This window comes from Larus michahellis, chromosome 1, assembly GCF_964199755.1.
Source record: "Larus michahellis chromosome 1, bLarMic1.1, whole genome shotgun sequence".
NCBI classification, from domain to species: Eukaryota; Metazoa; Chordata; class Aves; order Charadriiformes; family Laridae; genus Larus; species Larus michahellis.
This window is the reverse complement of record NC_133896.1, coordinates 75,397,085-75,413,363: the sequence shown is the minus strand read 5'-3', so window position 1 is coordinate 75,413,363 and position 16,279 is coordinate 75,397,085. Positions and strand designations below refer to the sequence as shown.

The 16,279-nt window shown below is 39.9% G+C and overlaps 1 protein-coding gene across 11 annotated transcripts in view; it reads right to left on the bottom strand.

Moving 5' to 3' along the window:
- The window catches only part of BMAL2 (basic helix-loop-helix ARNT like 2), a 42,603-nt gene extending 27,596 nt beyond the window's left edge, over positions 1–15,007 (bottom strand). For 7 of the 11 annotated variants that reach the window (XR_012587074.1, XR_012587069.1, XR_012587072.1 and 4 more), the window contains exons 1-3: positions 14,765–15,007; positions 6,020–6,167; positions 4,688–4,723 (exon numbers count right to left, since the gene is read on the bottom strand). Coding sequence is in view for 6 of the 11 variants with exons in the window: in XM_074587644.1 (XP_074443745.1) it covers positions 4,688–4,723; positions 6,020–6,167; positions 14,765–14,825 (245 nt within the window). In the remaining 5 variants the exon portion in view is untranslated. Of the gene's footprint in view, positions 1–4,687; positions 4,724–6,019; positions 6,168–14,715 lie in introns of all 11 variants that reach the window. The other 4 variants (XM_074587654.1, XM_074587676.1, XM_074587684.1 and 1 more) reach the window with 4 other exon arrangements.
- Between the last annotated feature and the right edge of the window lie 1,272 nt (positions 15,008–16,279).

Below are 16,279 nucleotides of genomic sequence, written 5' to 3'. Positions count from 1 at the left end.
CGAGCACTTTGGCAGTTCCTATACAAATACTGGCTATTATATTCTCTAAAAGAAAAACTGATACAAATATTTTTAATCTTTCTACAGCAGTTCTTTGGCTTTCTTAATTCAGCAGTGGAAAGGTCTTATGCAGTACTCCAATCTCCATTCCAGAGGTGAGACCTGCTAGCTTATGACCATTTTAGAAGAGGCACATGCTTTACCAGGATTATAAGGAGACAGGCCAATTAGTCAGCAGATTTTCTATGAGGAAACAGAAGTAGAGGACTGCTGGCAATTAAAGCTTTAGGAAGGATCCAAAAGGGGCTTCCACCTGTAACGAAGCACTGACCCCAGTGAGGATCCAGCAGCCAGAGCCAAATTAACACACAATTCAGAGATACAGCTTTTCATCCTGAAATTTCACTGGAATTCAAGAATCTTCTAGACAGTGTGATAAACACAAACACAGGAGTAGGTCTGGCTCACAAGACCCTAGGACTTTCTTCAATGAAACTGTTTCAGATTTGGATGAGATAACAATAACTCATAGTTTTCTTTCTTTTTAAAATAAACTTTTACCAGAAACGTGCATATACTATGAACTCCAACAGAAGTTACATTGACCGTAAGAGGAGAAGAGGTACGGGGAAGTCAGACCAACTGCAACGCAGCACGCAGCCTGTTAACTAACTCGCCTTCTCCCTTAGGAGCTCCACTTGGTGAAGAACAAATTTGCTGCTCAAGCAATCAGTCACAGCCTTCAATGGATTTATATAGCCTCTGTCCTAACAGCTGTGCTGTTACTGATATAAACAGTTAGATTAAAACTACCTTGACTACTTTCCCATTATTAAAAAAGAGAAAAAAGGAAGACCTGGGGAATTACAGTCAAACTTACCTCTTTGCTGGCAAGATTGTGGAGCAGATCCTCCTGGAAACTACGCTAAGGCACATGGAATATAGGGAGGTGATTGGTGACAGCCAACATGGCTTCACTAAGGGAAAATTGTGCCTGACAAATTTGCTGTCCTTCTACAATGGCATTACAGCATTAGTGGATAAGCAAAGAGCAACTGACATCACCTACCTGGACTTGTGCAAAGCATTTGGCGCTGACCCACGCAACATCCTTGTCTCTAAATTGAGGAGACATGGATTTGATGGACGGACCACTCGGGGGAGAAGGAATTGGCTGGATGGTCGCACTCAAAGAGTGCGGTCAATGGCTCAATGTCCAAGTGGCGACCAGTGACAAGTGGTGTTCTTCAGGGGTCAGTACTGGGACCAGTGCTGTTTAACATCTTTGTTGGCAACATGGACAGTGGGATTGAGTGCACCCTCAGCAAGTTTGCCAATGACACCAAGCTGTGTGGTGCGGTTCACGTGCTGGAGGGAAGGAACACCATCCAGACAGACCTGGACAGGCTGGAGAGATGGGCCCGTCTGAACCTCATGAAGTTCAACCAGGCCAAGCGCAAGGTCCTGCATGTGGGTCGGAACAATCCCAAGCACAAATACAGGCTGGGCAGAAAAAAAATGGATTGAGAGCAGCCCCAAGGAAAGGGACGTGGGCGTGCTGGTTGATGAGAAACTCAACATGATGCAGCAATGTGCACTTGAGGCCCAGAAAGCCAACTGTATGCAGGGCTGCATCAAAAGAAGCATGGCCAGCAGGTCAAGGGAGGTGATTCTGCCCCTCTGCTCTGCTACCTGGAGTACTGCATCCAGCTCTTGGGCCCCCGACATAAGAAGGAAATGGACCTGTTGGAGCAAGTCCAGAGGAGGGCCACAAAGATGATCAGAGGGCTGGAGCACCTCTCCTATGAAGACAGGCTGAGAGAGTTGGGGTTGTTCAGCCTGGAGAAGAGAAGGCTCCGGGGAGACCTTCTAGCAGCCTTCCAGTACCTAAAGGGGGCCTACTGGAAAGATGGGGAGGGACCCTTTATCAGGGAGTGTAGTGATAGGATGAGGGGTATTGGTTTCAAACTGGAAGAGGGTAGATTTAGATCAGATATCATGAAGAAATTTTTCACTGTGAGGGTGGTGAGACACTGGAACAGGTTGCCCAGAGAAGCTGTGGATGCCCCATGCCTGGAAGTGTTCAAGGCCAGGCTGGATGGGGCTTTGAGCAGCCTGGTCTAGTGGGAGGTGTCCCTGCCCAGGGCAGAGGGGTTGGAACTAGATGATCTTTAAGGTCCCTTCCAACTCTAAACATTCTGTGATTCTATATATGGGATGACTAGATCATCTCTTCCTCCAAAGCGTTGAGACTTTTCATAGGTATTTTGATTTGGTTACTGACGCGCAAGGAACTTTATGGGGACTTGTATTTGTAATGATACAGTGAAATGCCCAGCGTAATCTTGTACATGCCAATGGATGATTAAGCCATTCCTTGCTCTGAAAGAACTTGGGAGACTTCTTCCAACCCTTGACATAGCTGTAATGGAGAATGAGCTTTTAGCTCTTTGCAATTTTCTTTCTTCTGAAAGTTGAGTTTCACTAAGAAGGCAGACCAGAACTTGTAGGACTTTTAATATGTCCCGAGTGGACTTTAACATTGTAATTGATTTATACTAGGAAAAATTGAGTGCAAACTTGACTCCACAACAATCGGTAAGACTCTTTACCTCCAGCTTCAGCGTGGCCAAGATCAATATTAAGACTAATTGCAATGTGACTGTTAAAACTGAAGTTCAACTAGAAAAATGGGCTGGATATAAATCCTCTTACAGCCAGGCCGTATTTTTTTTTGTCCTGTTCTTTCTCTGCGGTTAACATTGGAGAACGAGTTATATTCAAAACTAGCATTTTGGCAAGATGGTTGTGTCAAAACAATGAAAGAAGTCCATATTCCACATAATTCATTTCATAGCTAAAAGTAACAGCAAAAAGGTTTTTCAGTATTTCTACTAAGGATGCAGTGTGTTTCTTCTCTCTCAGGGAATTATGTCCGAATAGTTTTCAAACTGCATTTCAGCATCTTGGTGCAAATACAAGTCATATTCTAGCTAAGATATGCGGATGTTCACTTTAGATTTTAAAATTAATATAAAAGGTTTAGAAAAAGGAATAAATTTTTGTAGTGTCTATGATTGACTACATGAACATAGGGTGAAATTCTACCTCATGGCTAGAATGCAGGTATACTTAATTGGTACTAGAAAGAACAGAATCTGTATTAATCAGGAAAAAATAAAAAATATCACCTTTTCCTCTATTTTCTCAATTGATGTATTAAAGATACTTCCCCATTTTTTCTAAAATGGAAGCAGAGGTTTTAAAGACAGGAGTATATTTATTCACACTTTTCCATCATGAGCACCATGGAAAAAATCCACAAAGAAACAAACGATTTATCCCCAAAGATTTTTATACTACTCAATAGCCACGTACCAAACACTACTACCCTGCAGAAAGTGATCTGTGGGTGCTGGTTGACTGTAGGCTCAGTAAGTGTCAGCAGTATGCCCTGACAGGCAACAGGGCAAACCACATTCTGGGGTGCATGAAACACAGCATAACCAGACAGTTAAAAGAGGTGATTATTCTGATGTATTCAGGATTGTTGTGGCTTCGCCTTGAATACTGTGTGCAGTTCTTGGCCCTACAATTTAAGAAGGATTTTAAGGTACTTGAATGTGTCCAGAGGAGGGCAACAAAGCTGGTGAAAGGGCTGGAAGGAATGTTCTATGAGGAGCAGCTAAGGACTCTAGGTTTGTCTAGTTTGGAGAAGAGAAGGCTGAGTGGTGACCTCATTGCTCTCTACAGCTTCCTGGGGAGGGGAAGTGGAGAGGGAGGTGCTGATTTCTTCTCCTGGATATCCAGTGATAGGACATGTAGGAATGGTTCAAAGCCGGGCCAAGGGAAGTTTACACCGGACATTAGGAAGCGTTTCTTTAGCGAGAGGGTTGTCAAACACTGAATGGGCTTCCTAGAGAGGCGGTTGGTGTTCCAAGCCTGCCAGTGTTTAAGAGGCATTTGGATAATGCACTGAAGAACATGCTTTAACTTTTGGTCAGCCCTGAACTAGTCAGACAGTTGGACTAGATGATCGCTGTAGGTCCCTTCTAATTGACATATTCTGTTTTATAAAAAAGAATATTGCACAGATACATATAAACAAATACATTTTCTAAGAAAGGTATCCAGGTGCAGAAAAAGAAATCACAACACAGTAATCATGTAATTAATAACTGTCCTATGACATATATACACAAAGGGTTTACTTATACTGCACAGCCAATCTTAACTCTGGTTTGTCACCTTGTAATAGCATTATTTTAACATAGTTGTGGTAGTTCTATTTTAAAAAGCACCTGACAAGGTTAAAACAAACAAACAAACAAAATTTACATGCACCAGTCCTAGAAGGGTATGAGACCTTTCCTTTACCTCCCTAGTCTTTACATTTAACTGTTACTTTTCATTCATTCCTATTCTTACCTTAACTTCAATACTAACAAGTCTGGTAAAGTTATAAGCAAGTCAGAGTGTTGTCTTAGAAAGAAATATCAGAAAACCTTAACATTGGATGGACCTATCCATCCTGTTAATTAGCTATAATGCTTATCACCTTGTGCTGTGCAGAGACCTGCCCTTAGATAAAGCATTCCTTAAGCAAACCACGCAGCTCAACCAGCCAAAAAGGAAAATCTGACATGTTTATAGCACTGAAAACACAAATGAATTTATAAAAAAGTACCTTTTCTGAGGATCACCATCAACTTCAACTGTATCCCTGCAGAAACAGGTAATAAAGGAAGCAAAATGTAGGTTGAAGCACAAAACAATGACTTGGTATCCCCAATGAAAAAAGTCACAGAAAAGTTTTAGTGGAAACACCACTTGATTAGTTATTTTCAGCAAGAACATTAGTTTTTAGAAACTAATTACTAGTTCTTATAAAACAATACTTTTTCAATTAGTAATTCAACTTGGACATGAATATTTTTATGACAGAAGTTTCATGAAAGCAGAGATCCAAACTTCAGGGAAACACTTTTGATGAACCAGCACTTTTACCGAACAGGTAAAAATCAACAAGTGCTACTGAAAAAGAATGGAGACTTTTTTTTCAGAAACAAATGTGTTTCTGGAGTTTTCAGTGATCTACAAGATACAGTTGAACCTCCAAGTTGACAATTATATCAACATCCACTGTATGGCTACATTCTGTAGTTCAACAGACTATATATGGAAGAAGTAGTGATTAAAGAGAACTGCCTTAATAATCACAAACATATGTAAATTTCCTACCTCCGCTTTTTTAAACATGGATTTTCCACACTAGTTTAGAGATACTTGTAATGCATTAGATCTGCAGCCTGACCTGTGTCCCTTATTTCTGGCTGATTAATATAGCTTTGAATAGATCACTTTAGGAAAAAAAATTTTCTATGTAAATGATTTTTTGGTTAACTGGCATCTGTTTGGCAGTTATAAAACAGGAGAAAACAGTCGACAGTATCATCTCAATAAAGTATGACCCACTTTAAAAGACTAAGTACTACTGTAGGATAGTGCTCATTTTTAGGTCACAGGTCTCTCTGGACATTAAAGTAAATGGTTGCCCTAGTCGATGAAGAAGCAGTTCTGATTCTGCAGTTCTAGATCAAAGAGCTTAACTAGTAATCTTGTTTCACACTCTAAGGTGATACTCTACTGTGCACTTGTGAGGCTTCAAGCAACTTAGTGACAATTTGCTGCAAGGAGAACTTGCCTTTACTAGCAGTCAAAGAAGAAGAAAAAAAAAAAAAAAAAGAGAGAATTAGGATTGAAATTTCAGCATTAGAGACATATTACCCAGACACTTTAGGCCAGGAAATGGCATTATAGAATCCTACATATATCCCTTAAATTTAAGGATTATTTTTTCTATTTTTAATAACACAGGACTGTCAAAGAATGCATTTGGAAGAAACCATAATAAATAATGGTAATAAATAAAGGAAAGAGGATTAGTTACCATGTTGCATAAATAACAGATGAATGTCTAAAATTTATGTTGAGACACATACAGAATCAATTTACTTACTGGTTATCAGAATCACTTCCTTTGCGCTTCCTTGGAATCTCAGCCACAGAAACATTGAAAGAAGTGGTGGTAGCAGGCTTAGTTATTGTATTCATGAGGCTGGGGACTCCAGAAGCAATGCATGGGTTTCCATCTGTTGAGAAATTATCTGTGAATAAGAAGAAATTGCTCAGTGTCCAGTATGATCTATATCATCGTGTATCCGTTCTGATTTTCATTTGGAAAAAAGAAATTGTCTGTGGGTGCCCTCTATGCCTCTGACACAAGAGACGTAAAGATTCCACTGCTACAACCTAAGCACAGAAAAGAGTATACTGTCTTCCCATGGTGCTGTAATGATCTCATTGACCCAATCAACACACCAATGCAATATAAAGCACAGCTATTCTCGTCCTCACACAACCTTAGCAGATTATACACCTCAAACATCCTGATGTAAAAATCACAAAACGTAGGATTAGCTAGCAGACCAAAATACTGTGACTAACAGTAAATTCAGCTTAAAAACCATGTTTTTAAACTGAAAAAACGTATTTTTTTAAAACAAGCTGGATATCTAAAAACTGAAAGTTTTCCATAACTATGTTTCTGACATAAAATCTACAAGTACACATAACGTCACTCATGTAAATTGGAAGAGTCTTGAAAGCTTGACAAGTTCTACCTTAAAGCTCCCTTCACAATCCTCCTCCCAGGAAAAACTGCTTTGTTTCTGGGAGGGACAGAAGAAAGTCACAAACCAAAATAATCGTAGCAACCTACTGGGAAAGGAAAACTATCTCCAGAAATCTCATCGCTATTACACTTTTCTTCTATGCAAAACTATCACAAAGAATCACCCAGCTGATGTTGAGGTAAATAATCAGAATTAACTCTGTTTCAGCAAATCAGCAGTCTCTCCTTCAGGCTTCCTGTCCTAGTGAGGAAAGTATCCTATGTGATACATCCAGAAACAATGTAAGAGTTAACTCCACAAAGGGACAGATGAGGGATTGAAAGATGTCATTTAAGGAAGTGAGCATCTCCTACTCTTAGCAGTAGGCAAAACCCAAGATGGGTATTTTCAAAATCCAGCAGGAAGAAAAACTGGATACTTTATTGTGAGCTATTTTCTTTTTTTTGTTAGCATCTGTGTTGTCTGTAAATGATAGGTAAAAGTGTGCAAAAAGAACAACATGCAGTGTGTGTTTTTTTCTTCTTAGGTGTATGCACATCTCACACCAGAAAAATTGCCTCCTAGGTTCTCATTTTCTGTTGGAATATTACTCTGGAGAGTTAAATGAAAATAGGCTAATACTTGAACAACAGCTTGCCTGGTCTTCCACTAATCCTCTCTCTACCAAGTCAGACTACACAGAGTCAGCCCTCGTTTCAATGAGTTAAAGAGCTTTCTACAATAAGTCACAAAGGAAGTTCCAAAAAAAGAGGTGGAAACTCAAAGGATCAATAAATACTTGACAAATAAGTAACAACCTTTGGGCACCAGCAACAGAAAGAAAATTTGGCTACTTCAAATACACAACGTATTCAAATTAGGCATATTAAAAATATATTAAAAGAAATGACATCATAAATACAGGGGCACAAATGGTAGATGTTTGTAACATTTTTGTGATTAATCATCACTTCATAATAGTCTCATTTTATATTTCTACTACAAATTCTTGCAATTATTAAGTAAAAAAACTCCAACCTAACAATTCCAATGGAACCCTTTATTTATAAACAGTAGTTTTAATTCACTTAGGTAACAGCAATCTATAATTACTAGATTAAGTTATTGAAGTATAATCACACCTCATGAATGAAAAGAGAACTTACTAAACAGAAACCTACATGTACCAAAGACAAGAATGCCTTTAGCACAACAGATCCTTTCGTCCTGGAACAAAGCAGGACAGAACAGACCCACTGACCTAAATACTCCTTTGCACACAGATGGCCTGCCTGCTTTCTAAACCACTTCCCTTTAAAGAAACAAAATGAAATGCATCACTTAACAGCTTTTCCAATTTATCTTTCATATTATCAAAATAACTACTATTTTTTCATCACACACAAACAACAAATTCTGAATACTGCACTTATCTCCTCTACTTTTCCTAACACCCTTTTCCCTTTTTAACTAAGAAAACCAAAAATGTTTAGACTCTCGGCACAATGACCTTTTAAGAACTTCTACAGTACAATTTTTAGGTGATAAATTGAATCCTAAATACTATCACTGTGACAAACTAAATGTCATGTTAAATGCCATCTAATTAGATGCCAGTAAGATAGCTGGTTGATCCTAGACAAAAATACAAGGTTAAGAATCTGTATTGATCCCTGACGTGTACAGTATGCAGCACATATTCTTTGCATATATTTTTTAAGACTCTCAAAAAAACCCACCCAAACCAACCCCAAAAAAACCCAAAAATAATGCTAAAGAAAACAAATAGGGAAATTAATTTAAAGCTTCAGAACTACCTATTATTTGGAATTGAACAGACACGAACAAGTCTTTTTAATATCTACTACTTACTGAACAAGAAGCAGACAGAAACAGTTCATAAAGCTAAGTCAGCTTTGAGAAGTCAGTAAGAGCACTTTAAAATAATCTCTTAGGGCTTTATAATAGCTATCACTATGATACTAGGTGATTGCAAGGTGCTTACTCTCTCCCTGAGGAGTGTCTTAACCTTGTATAGTCTGTGATAAAAGATTTCTTTACTTCTCTGGCTATACCGCTTTGGGAGTGCCAGATAAAGGATTTAAAAATCTTTGGGTTCACAAACAGAATGAGCTAGAATGGACCCCAATAACCAGGGTGTGCTTCTATGACAGGAAAAAGCTGGATTCTTACCTTTCGTTTGTGCACCTGGCTGAATTTCTTACATTTTCAATTTCTGTGAACGTTTTCATACCACTAATAACAAAACCAACATCCCTAAGAACATATGAAGCAAAACTAGATGTTTCCCAATTTCATAGCACTCTTGCTTCACGAAAAATAATATCCACAAAGGCCATTCTTTATTACAAATTTATTTTCCTGGAAAACCTAAATCATTAGTCAATTTTTAAACTACTAGAAATCGTAGTTTAAATAGAACTAGAGCTATTTTGTTTTACCACCCCAAAGGCTGTTAAGTACACTAGTCTGATTTGCAAGTCAAATAAAATTCCAATTGAGAAATGATACTCTGTTATGATATTATCGTTCATTTCAAAGTTTTGCTAATGCTCTGCCATACAGATAACCAAATTTTAATGGAAGTGAATACTTCCTCAAATACATATGTCTATTTATGATCTATGTTTGGCTCTCAGCATTAAGCATACATGCTTATCTATATTAAAAATTAAAAATATTTTAAAGCATACTATGCACATCAGGACGGACGAAAGTAATACTGAAAAAAAACTCCACTGTAATCATTCTCTCTATGAAAGAGCAAAGACCATCCAAACATTACAAACACATCATATGAAAAATAGCTCATTCCCAGTAAGTGTATCAGAAATAAAAAACTATTATTTTAACACTAACTTTAGTATATTTCATAACAAGGCAAACAAAGTACTTAAGGAAAGGTTATCAATATATACACAGTTCTCATCACATCAACACAGAAGACCATACCCTACTGAACTACAATCTCTCTCACGTTTTTCTACAAGAAAAAAAATTTAAAAATTTACAGTCCCCAAGGAGGTTGGCAAGGAAGTGAACAACTGCAAATATGCTACAGGAAAATACCTTTTAGGGGTGGGATATGAAAAAGACATATGGAATCAATGTTTAGCAAAGGTTCTGTGTTCATCACATGCAATGCATTAAGAAACAAGGCTTGGGAGACTCTGTATTTTTCCAATTACTGACAATATTTTCTAAACGCATGCCACATTCCTAAGCTATTTTCTCTACTAACAGTTTTAAGGTTTTTAGTTCCTAAACAAACACAATCTATTAGAAAAGGCCTATGGCCAAGCTCCACCAGCCATAAAAGGTGAGATTCATCTGAACAAATAAAGATGTCCACATTTGAACTAGCCATTCTAGTCCCTCTTGGAAGGAAGAAGATATTTCTAGGGTGATTCATCTCAACCTAAAATAGCTTTCTAGAGTTGGCTAGATGAAATACAACATTTTTAGGGTGATTCATTGCAATTTAAAATAGATTCCTACAGTTGGTTAGATGAAACACAGTCCAAGAGTGCCTACCTCTATTAAATAATTATACAAAGACCAAAGTAACTACCTCAGACTTGGATATCTACTCTGTAGACATCTAAAGATAAGAGAGATGCATCCCACCCAAGGTGACTCTAGAACTACCATGCAATTCTTAAATTATAACAGCCACAGACAGCATCTGTTTGTGTCACATGCAAAAAGTTTAAGTCAAGGACAGTCTTTCAAAATTATCGCCTTAATTATCCACTACCACCTCATGACCCGCTCACCCCTCTGTGAAAGGTTAGCTTTTCTGGCTAGGTTTACTCCTCGTAGGCTTTCCTAAAAATATTATTTTGGTACTACAACATTATTTTGACTTTTTAGAATCATCAAAAGGAAATCATCCAAGATAGGCATAAGCACTCCAAAAATCAGCAGAAAAATACAAGTCATGTAGGTATTAATAAATTAATAAAAAAGCCATCAGCCCTCATTTAGCCAATTTAAAAAAGAACATCTAAATCCATCTATGGGGATATTACAGTAAAACACACTTGAAATAAAATGTCAGTGAATAAGTACATTTATAAAACTTACACGTGGCACTCTTCATAGTCTGTGAATAAATGTACACAGCAGACTTGGAGAAATGTTGCAGCTCTGCAGCTGCTTAAGTTAACAGTGTGGTAACACTGGCATAACCTTTCTAAGAATAAGAAGGCACTTTCAATCTGGGTTCCTATTTTGAAACACTTTCTGGCAGAGGGAAAGGAGAAGAAAGAAGCTGCTTTGAATTGAAATTTCTAAGACCACAAATGCCACAGACTATTAAAATGGGTATATTTTCCAAATGTACGTTCCTGACATGCACAAAAACCTTTAGCTTTGCCGAGTTTAAAGAAGAAAAAATTACATTAAAGTGACTGCAGTTAAAGTGGCAAATAAGGGTTCTTCAGTCTAACTAGATGAGCTATTAAAATTGAAATCTACTCACGCAAGCCATTACGCTATGTCTATAGCGATAAATACAATGTCCATAACAGCAACAGGTCAGCAGGGAGAAGCAGCCGGCGCAGAAGCCCCTGTTTCTGATTTGTAAGTAGTTCAGGGAGCTTACACTAAATCACATTTAGTCTGGTTCACTGGGCCAAAAATCCTTACAATGCATATGTTTTAAAGCTGTCTGAGAACAAACCACTGGTTCAGTCCCTTATGTTTGGAGTATGTTTGGTATGTGCCTGGAGTAGAACTAACCTTGCTATACAGTAAAATTCTAGTTTAGTTTCTTCTGAAAGGAGTCCAGTTCATTTACACCAAAACTGCTCTGCAAACCAAACCAATGAGCAGTAAGTAGGGATGATGGGATTCAATTCAAACCAATGCTATTGCTCTGAACCAAAACACAAATGTGTGCACAGCCTCTGAGTACTTACCTGACTTCAGGGTCTCAGTCTGAAGTCCTTATGAGTGCAGTTAGACAAAGAAGCAGAGATACACACACACACAACCTAAATTTTCTAAACTGAGGCGCGCGCACACACACACACAAATCCAGGCACACAAGCAACCTAAATTTTCTAAACTGAGGCGCGCACACACACACACAAATCCAGGCACACAAGCAACCTAAATTTTCTAAACTGAGGTACTACTCAAGATGTTAAGTTGGATTCTTAAGTTTTATTACAACTGAGAAGCTGATTTTTTTTTTTTTTAAGATATAAGATGTCTCTGATTACCTAAGCAATTACAGATATATCTGTCTATACATGCAGCACACACACAGGATAGCTATTCAGTCAAATAATTTCAAATAACTCTGTCACATACATTGCTTTATTTTACTATGGAGTTATTTTTCTAAAATTATTTTAATGAATTCTTACTGCAGATTTTCATTAGACAATGAAAAAACTATACCTATATCCTACATACATACAGTACTGTATGAAGAAAAAAGTTCCAGATGCTGTGATATGCATCACTTTACAGGTCCTGCAGATCTGAACACCTATAAAAGAACCAACCATATTTTCTAAATAGGAGTTAGAGTTGCATTAAATATTCTTTTCATTTATTTATTTCAGAGCTTCAAAATAGACCACGAAAAGCATCTTCAGGCTAGTTACAGCAAGTCTAGCATCCAGATCACAGCCCACAGTATACTCTCATTGAAAGCTGGGGAGACAATTTTCGTCGGGGTTAAGTTGTGAAAGAGCAGAAATGTACTGTCAAAACAGTTTTTCTCCACTAAATTTTATAAGCCTGCATAAAAAAGGAGCAAGATACAGAGACTTCAGTAACGAAACCATCTTATGAACAACGCTATACAGAGAATAAACTCTTATAGGTTAAGACCAATCCAATGTACTTTTGTATTTGTTTTTAATATCACAAAATGACAGAAAAAAAATCATAATATCCTGAACTACAGAAATTTAGATCAAACATTAACACAGGCAATTGATTACTTTCTGTATCTATTTTTACTTATTTTCACCACTCAGAAGAAAGTAGTCAAGAATCACAACTTGCCAATTAAATAACACATTTACTTAATAGATTTCAAACACCAAGTACCTATTAGCGTATTAAAAAGTATGACTGTAACTAGCTAATGAAAAGATACTACACAAGCCCTTGAAAGGCTACCCTGCTTTCCCAGTCACTTTTAGGCTCAAACCAGGTCGCTGATAGAAATCGAGAGTCTCGTATAACGTAGTTCATTACTGGAAAAAAAAATAAATACTTCTCCAATCACACACCGCTAAAGGAATGGAGGGCAGCTGTTTTCTTGTAAGTTTTTGATTCATATTATTGTAAAATGCGGATTCCTGTCAAATCAGCTGCAGAACTTCATGGTTTTAGCTGGCCTTGGAGTCTACACAGAGAATTTTCAAGAGTATTCACAATGATTCCCTTCCCACAATCACCAACCAAATTATTTCTTCTTACAATGACTTTGATTCTTAGCTGGTATGAACTGTCCAGTTTAGAGTTTGTTTTTCAGAATGTGCATGTGTATCGACAATAATGTGTACACTCAAGTGAAAAAAAAAAGCTACTAAGTAGCTAACCTTAGCGTGGACCTATTCCACAAAAATTAAGATACTTTTATCTTTAAAAAGAATGATTAATAGAAAGACCGTTCCTTCAAAATCTGTTAGAGGAGTAGGTATAGACATAGGTAACTAAAGAAACCAGGAAGGGAGGGTTCTTTCACAGTAAAACATGAAAGCCTATGGTTCGTTGTTTTCCCAAATCTATTTGTCAATGCAAATGTCTTCATATTTGGGGTTTTCTAAAATCTGATTATTTACTTTCCTTACTGTATGTAAATGATATAGAAACAATAAATCTTTGTTTTAAACAATTTAACAGACTGCAAAAATTCTATAAAAAAAAAACAAACACCAAAACCCCACTTTGTTTTCAAACACTAGATTACTTGCTACAAAATTATACCAGTATTTAAGCAATCAAGCAGCAGAGACAGAAAAATGCCAATTATTCTAGACAACCAGGATCCCCATATACATTAAATCACGCATAACCCAACACATGTTTAGAAAACAACTACTAAACCTAGAAGCATTGGTGTTAACTAAACAGAACTGCAATGATGACTTAGGAAAGATTTGCTCACTTCTGTTTTTCAAAAGCCCCTGCAAAACTCTTCTTTCTCCTCGGAGAGGGGAAGCAACACACTTGTTTCAAAGCAGGAGGAGCATAAACAGCTGCTGGTGGTTTACAACCAGCCATGTTTTAGTACCAGAAACTTATGATTAAGAACAAGGAAGGAACATCAAACCTTGGTCAGCACACAAGCGTGGGCATGCACATACACACACAGAAGCCAAAATTACTATAACTAAATTTATGTTTACCTACAAAAAAAAAAAAATCACACTAGTCTAACAGAAACATGTAAAACGACTAAGTGTACATCAGAAACAGTATGCTATATACTAAGTTAAATAATCAAAAATATTTTAGCCCACATCACATCCGTATGATGATACATCTATAACAGGAATAAGCAGATGCACAGAGCACATTACTCTCGGGATTTCTCTGTGTAAGCGCACAACATAACTTATATTGTTGCATTCGGCTGCATTCTCCCCTGTGTACCTTTCCTGAACTTCCGTTAGAGAAAATGAGCTAGCTGCGTGCAGGTCACGCTTTGGGCCGGCGTGCGTGCAGACAACAAAGCGAATTAATAAAAATAAACAAACCGAGCACCACAGAGCGATACCGGGAACACGACTAGAGCGAAGCGCCCTCACAGAAAGGCTCTGTACCCCACGGGCTGCCGCGCACAGCCCGGAGACGCTCACCCCTACCCTGTCCCACAGGCACCAGCCTCACAACAGTCGCGCAGGGCTCGCTCGTGCCACAGCACGGAGGGAGACAGGGAGACAGACAGACAGACACAACCCAACGCACCCCACCCGTACCCGCGATCGCCCCCCACACGCAGTGCAAGGCCCCACCCAACAGCCGTCACAGCGGGGCTGGGGGCACTCACCCGCCCGCCAGCCGTTCAACGGCTGCCCCGCAACGGCCCTCGCTCCCACCTTCAGCGGTCCGCCGCTCCTCCTCGGCCCCCTCGGCGCTCCCCGCTCCTGCCTCGGCCATGGCGGGCGGCCCGTGCCCCGCTCCACAGCGCCCCCGGCACCGGCGGCATGCAGGAGGTGAACTAAGGTGAGGGGAAACCCGTCCTGCCGGCCCGGGGGAGGGCTCACAGGCACCCCGACAACCCTCCTCCCCACCTTCCCCCCTATCCCTGGCACCGCCTCAGCAGCGACACCACCCCCCCCGCCCAGCCGGCGCCCTGGCCGGCGAGTGGCTTCTCGCGAGATTTCGAGCGGTTCGCGAGCCGGCGCCCGGCGGCGGCGGGTGAGGGGTAGCGGGGTGGCCGCATGCCCTCTCTGCTGCGCCTCAGGCCGGCGGCCCTTCCCTCATCCCCAAAGAGAGGAGGGCTGGAAGCGAAGGCTGGGTGGTGGCTGGTGCCGTCCGCGCCTCCCTCATCTAGAGCTCTTCAGACCCGCGAGGGTAGTCGTGGCAGTTGGGCAGGGCGCCACACACCAGCCGCTTTGAGTATATATGGCGGCAGTGCTCCCTTCTGGTATACTGGAGAGCCAGGGTAGGCATGGGCCACTTCTGACCTTTGCAGTATGGGGGGAAAATCCCGAAATCGCTTTGCCTTGGCCTGTGTACCCATTACATTTTCAGGCTACTGTACAGAGGATACCCCGTCTGAGGAAAAATCAGGACCTTGGAATAATTTTGGTTGTGGAAAACCTCTGTGGGTTATCTGGACCAGTGTGTGGTCAGAGCAGGGCAGAGAACGGTCACACGTCGGTAAAAGGTAGCATAAAAATAGGGTTAACTTTTACCAGTATATTAAATTGTGTTCGTAGACCTGGATTACACTAGATGCTGAGGTTGTAGTTTAAGTGGTTGAGTCGCCATCCCTGGAGAAGACATGTAGGTGTGGCACTTAGGGACGTGGTTTAGTGGTAGACTTGGCAGCATTAGGCGTATGGTTGGACTCGATGATCTTAAAGGACCAGGAGCACACTTTTGAAGTTAATCTACCCATCATCCTCACCGTGCTTTTCTTCACACCCTGGAGCAGTCTTGGTGTGTGCGAAGTGTATTGCTTTTGCATGAAGACCTCAAGATGCACTCGTAAGAGCTTAATGTGCTCTAGCTGTTAACGGGCATCCACTCCACAAGACCCTACTAGATCTAATCTGAAATGAAACCTCTAAAACATGTACAGTATGGGTGTTAAGACCTCCGCAATGCCTGTTCCACTTGACAGAACCGCTCTTGCTGTCCTGCCTTCCTTGTTAACATTGATGTAGCCTATCCTTGCTCAGTTCCAGTTGTAGGTGTGGCAGAATAGGCTCTTGTCTAGGAGTCACACATCCTTACCGGTGCCATCTTCATGGCTGTGCTTGCGCCACTGAGCTCAGGTTTGAGGGAACCTGCATGTATAGTGCAGCTGGTATCGCTCACCAGTAAGGCTGGATCCAGATGGTCACCTGTGTGAAGGAAGCTATTTTTGCAGGTGAACTGTTCAG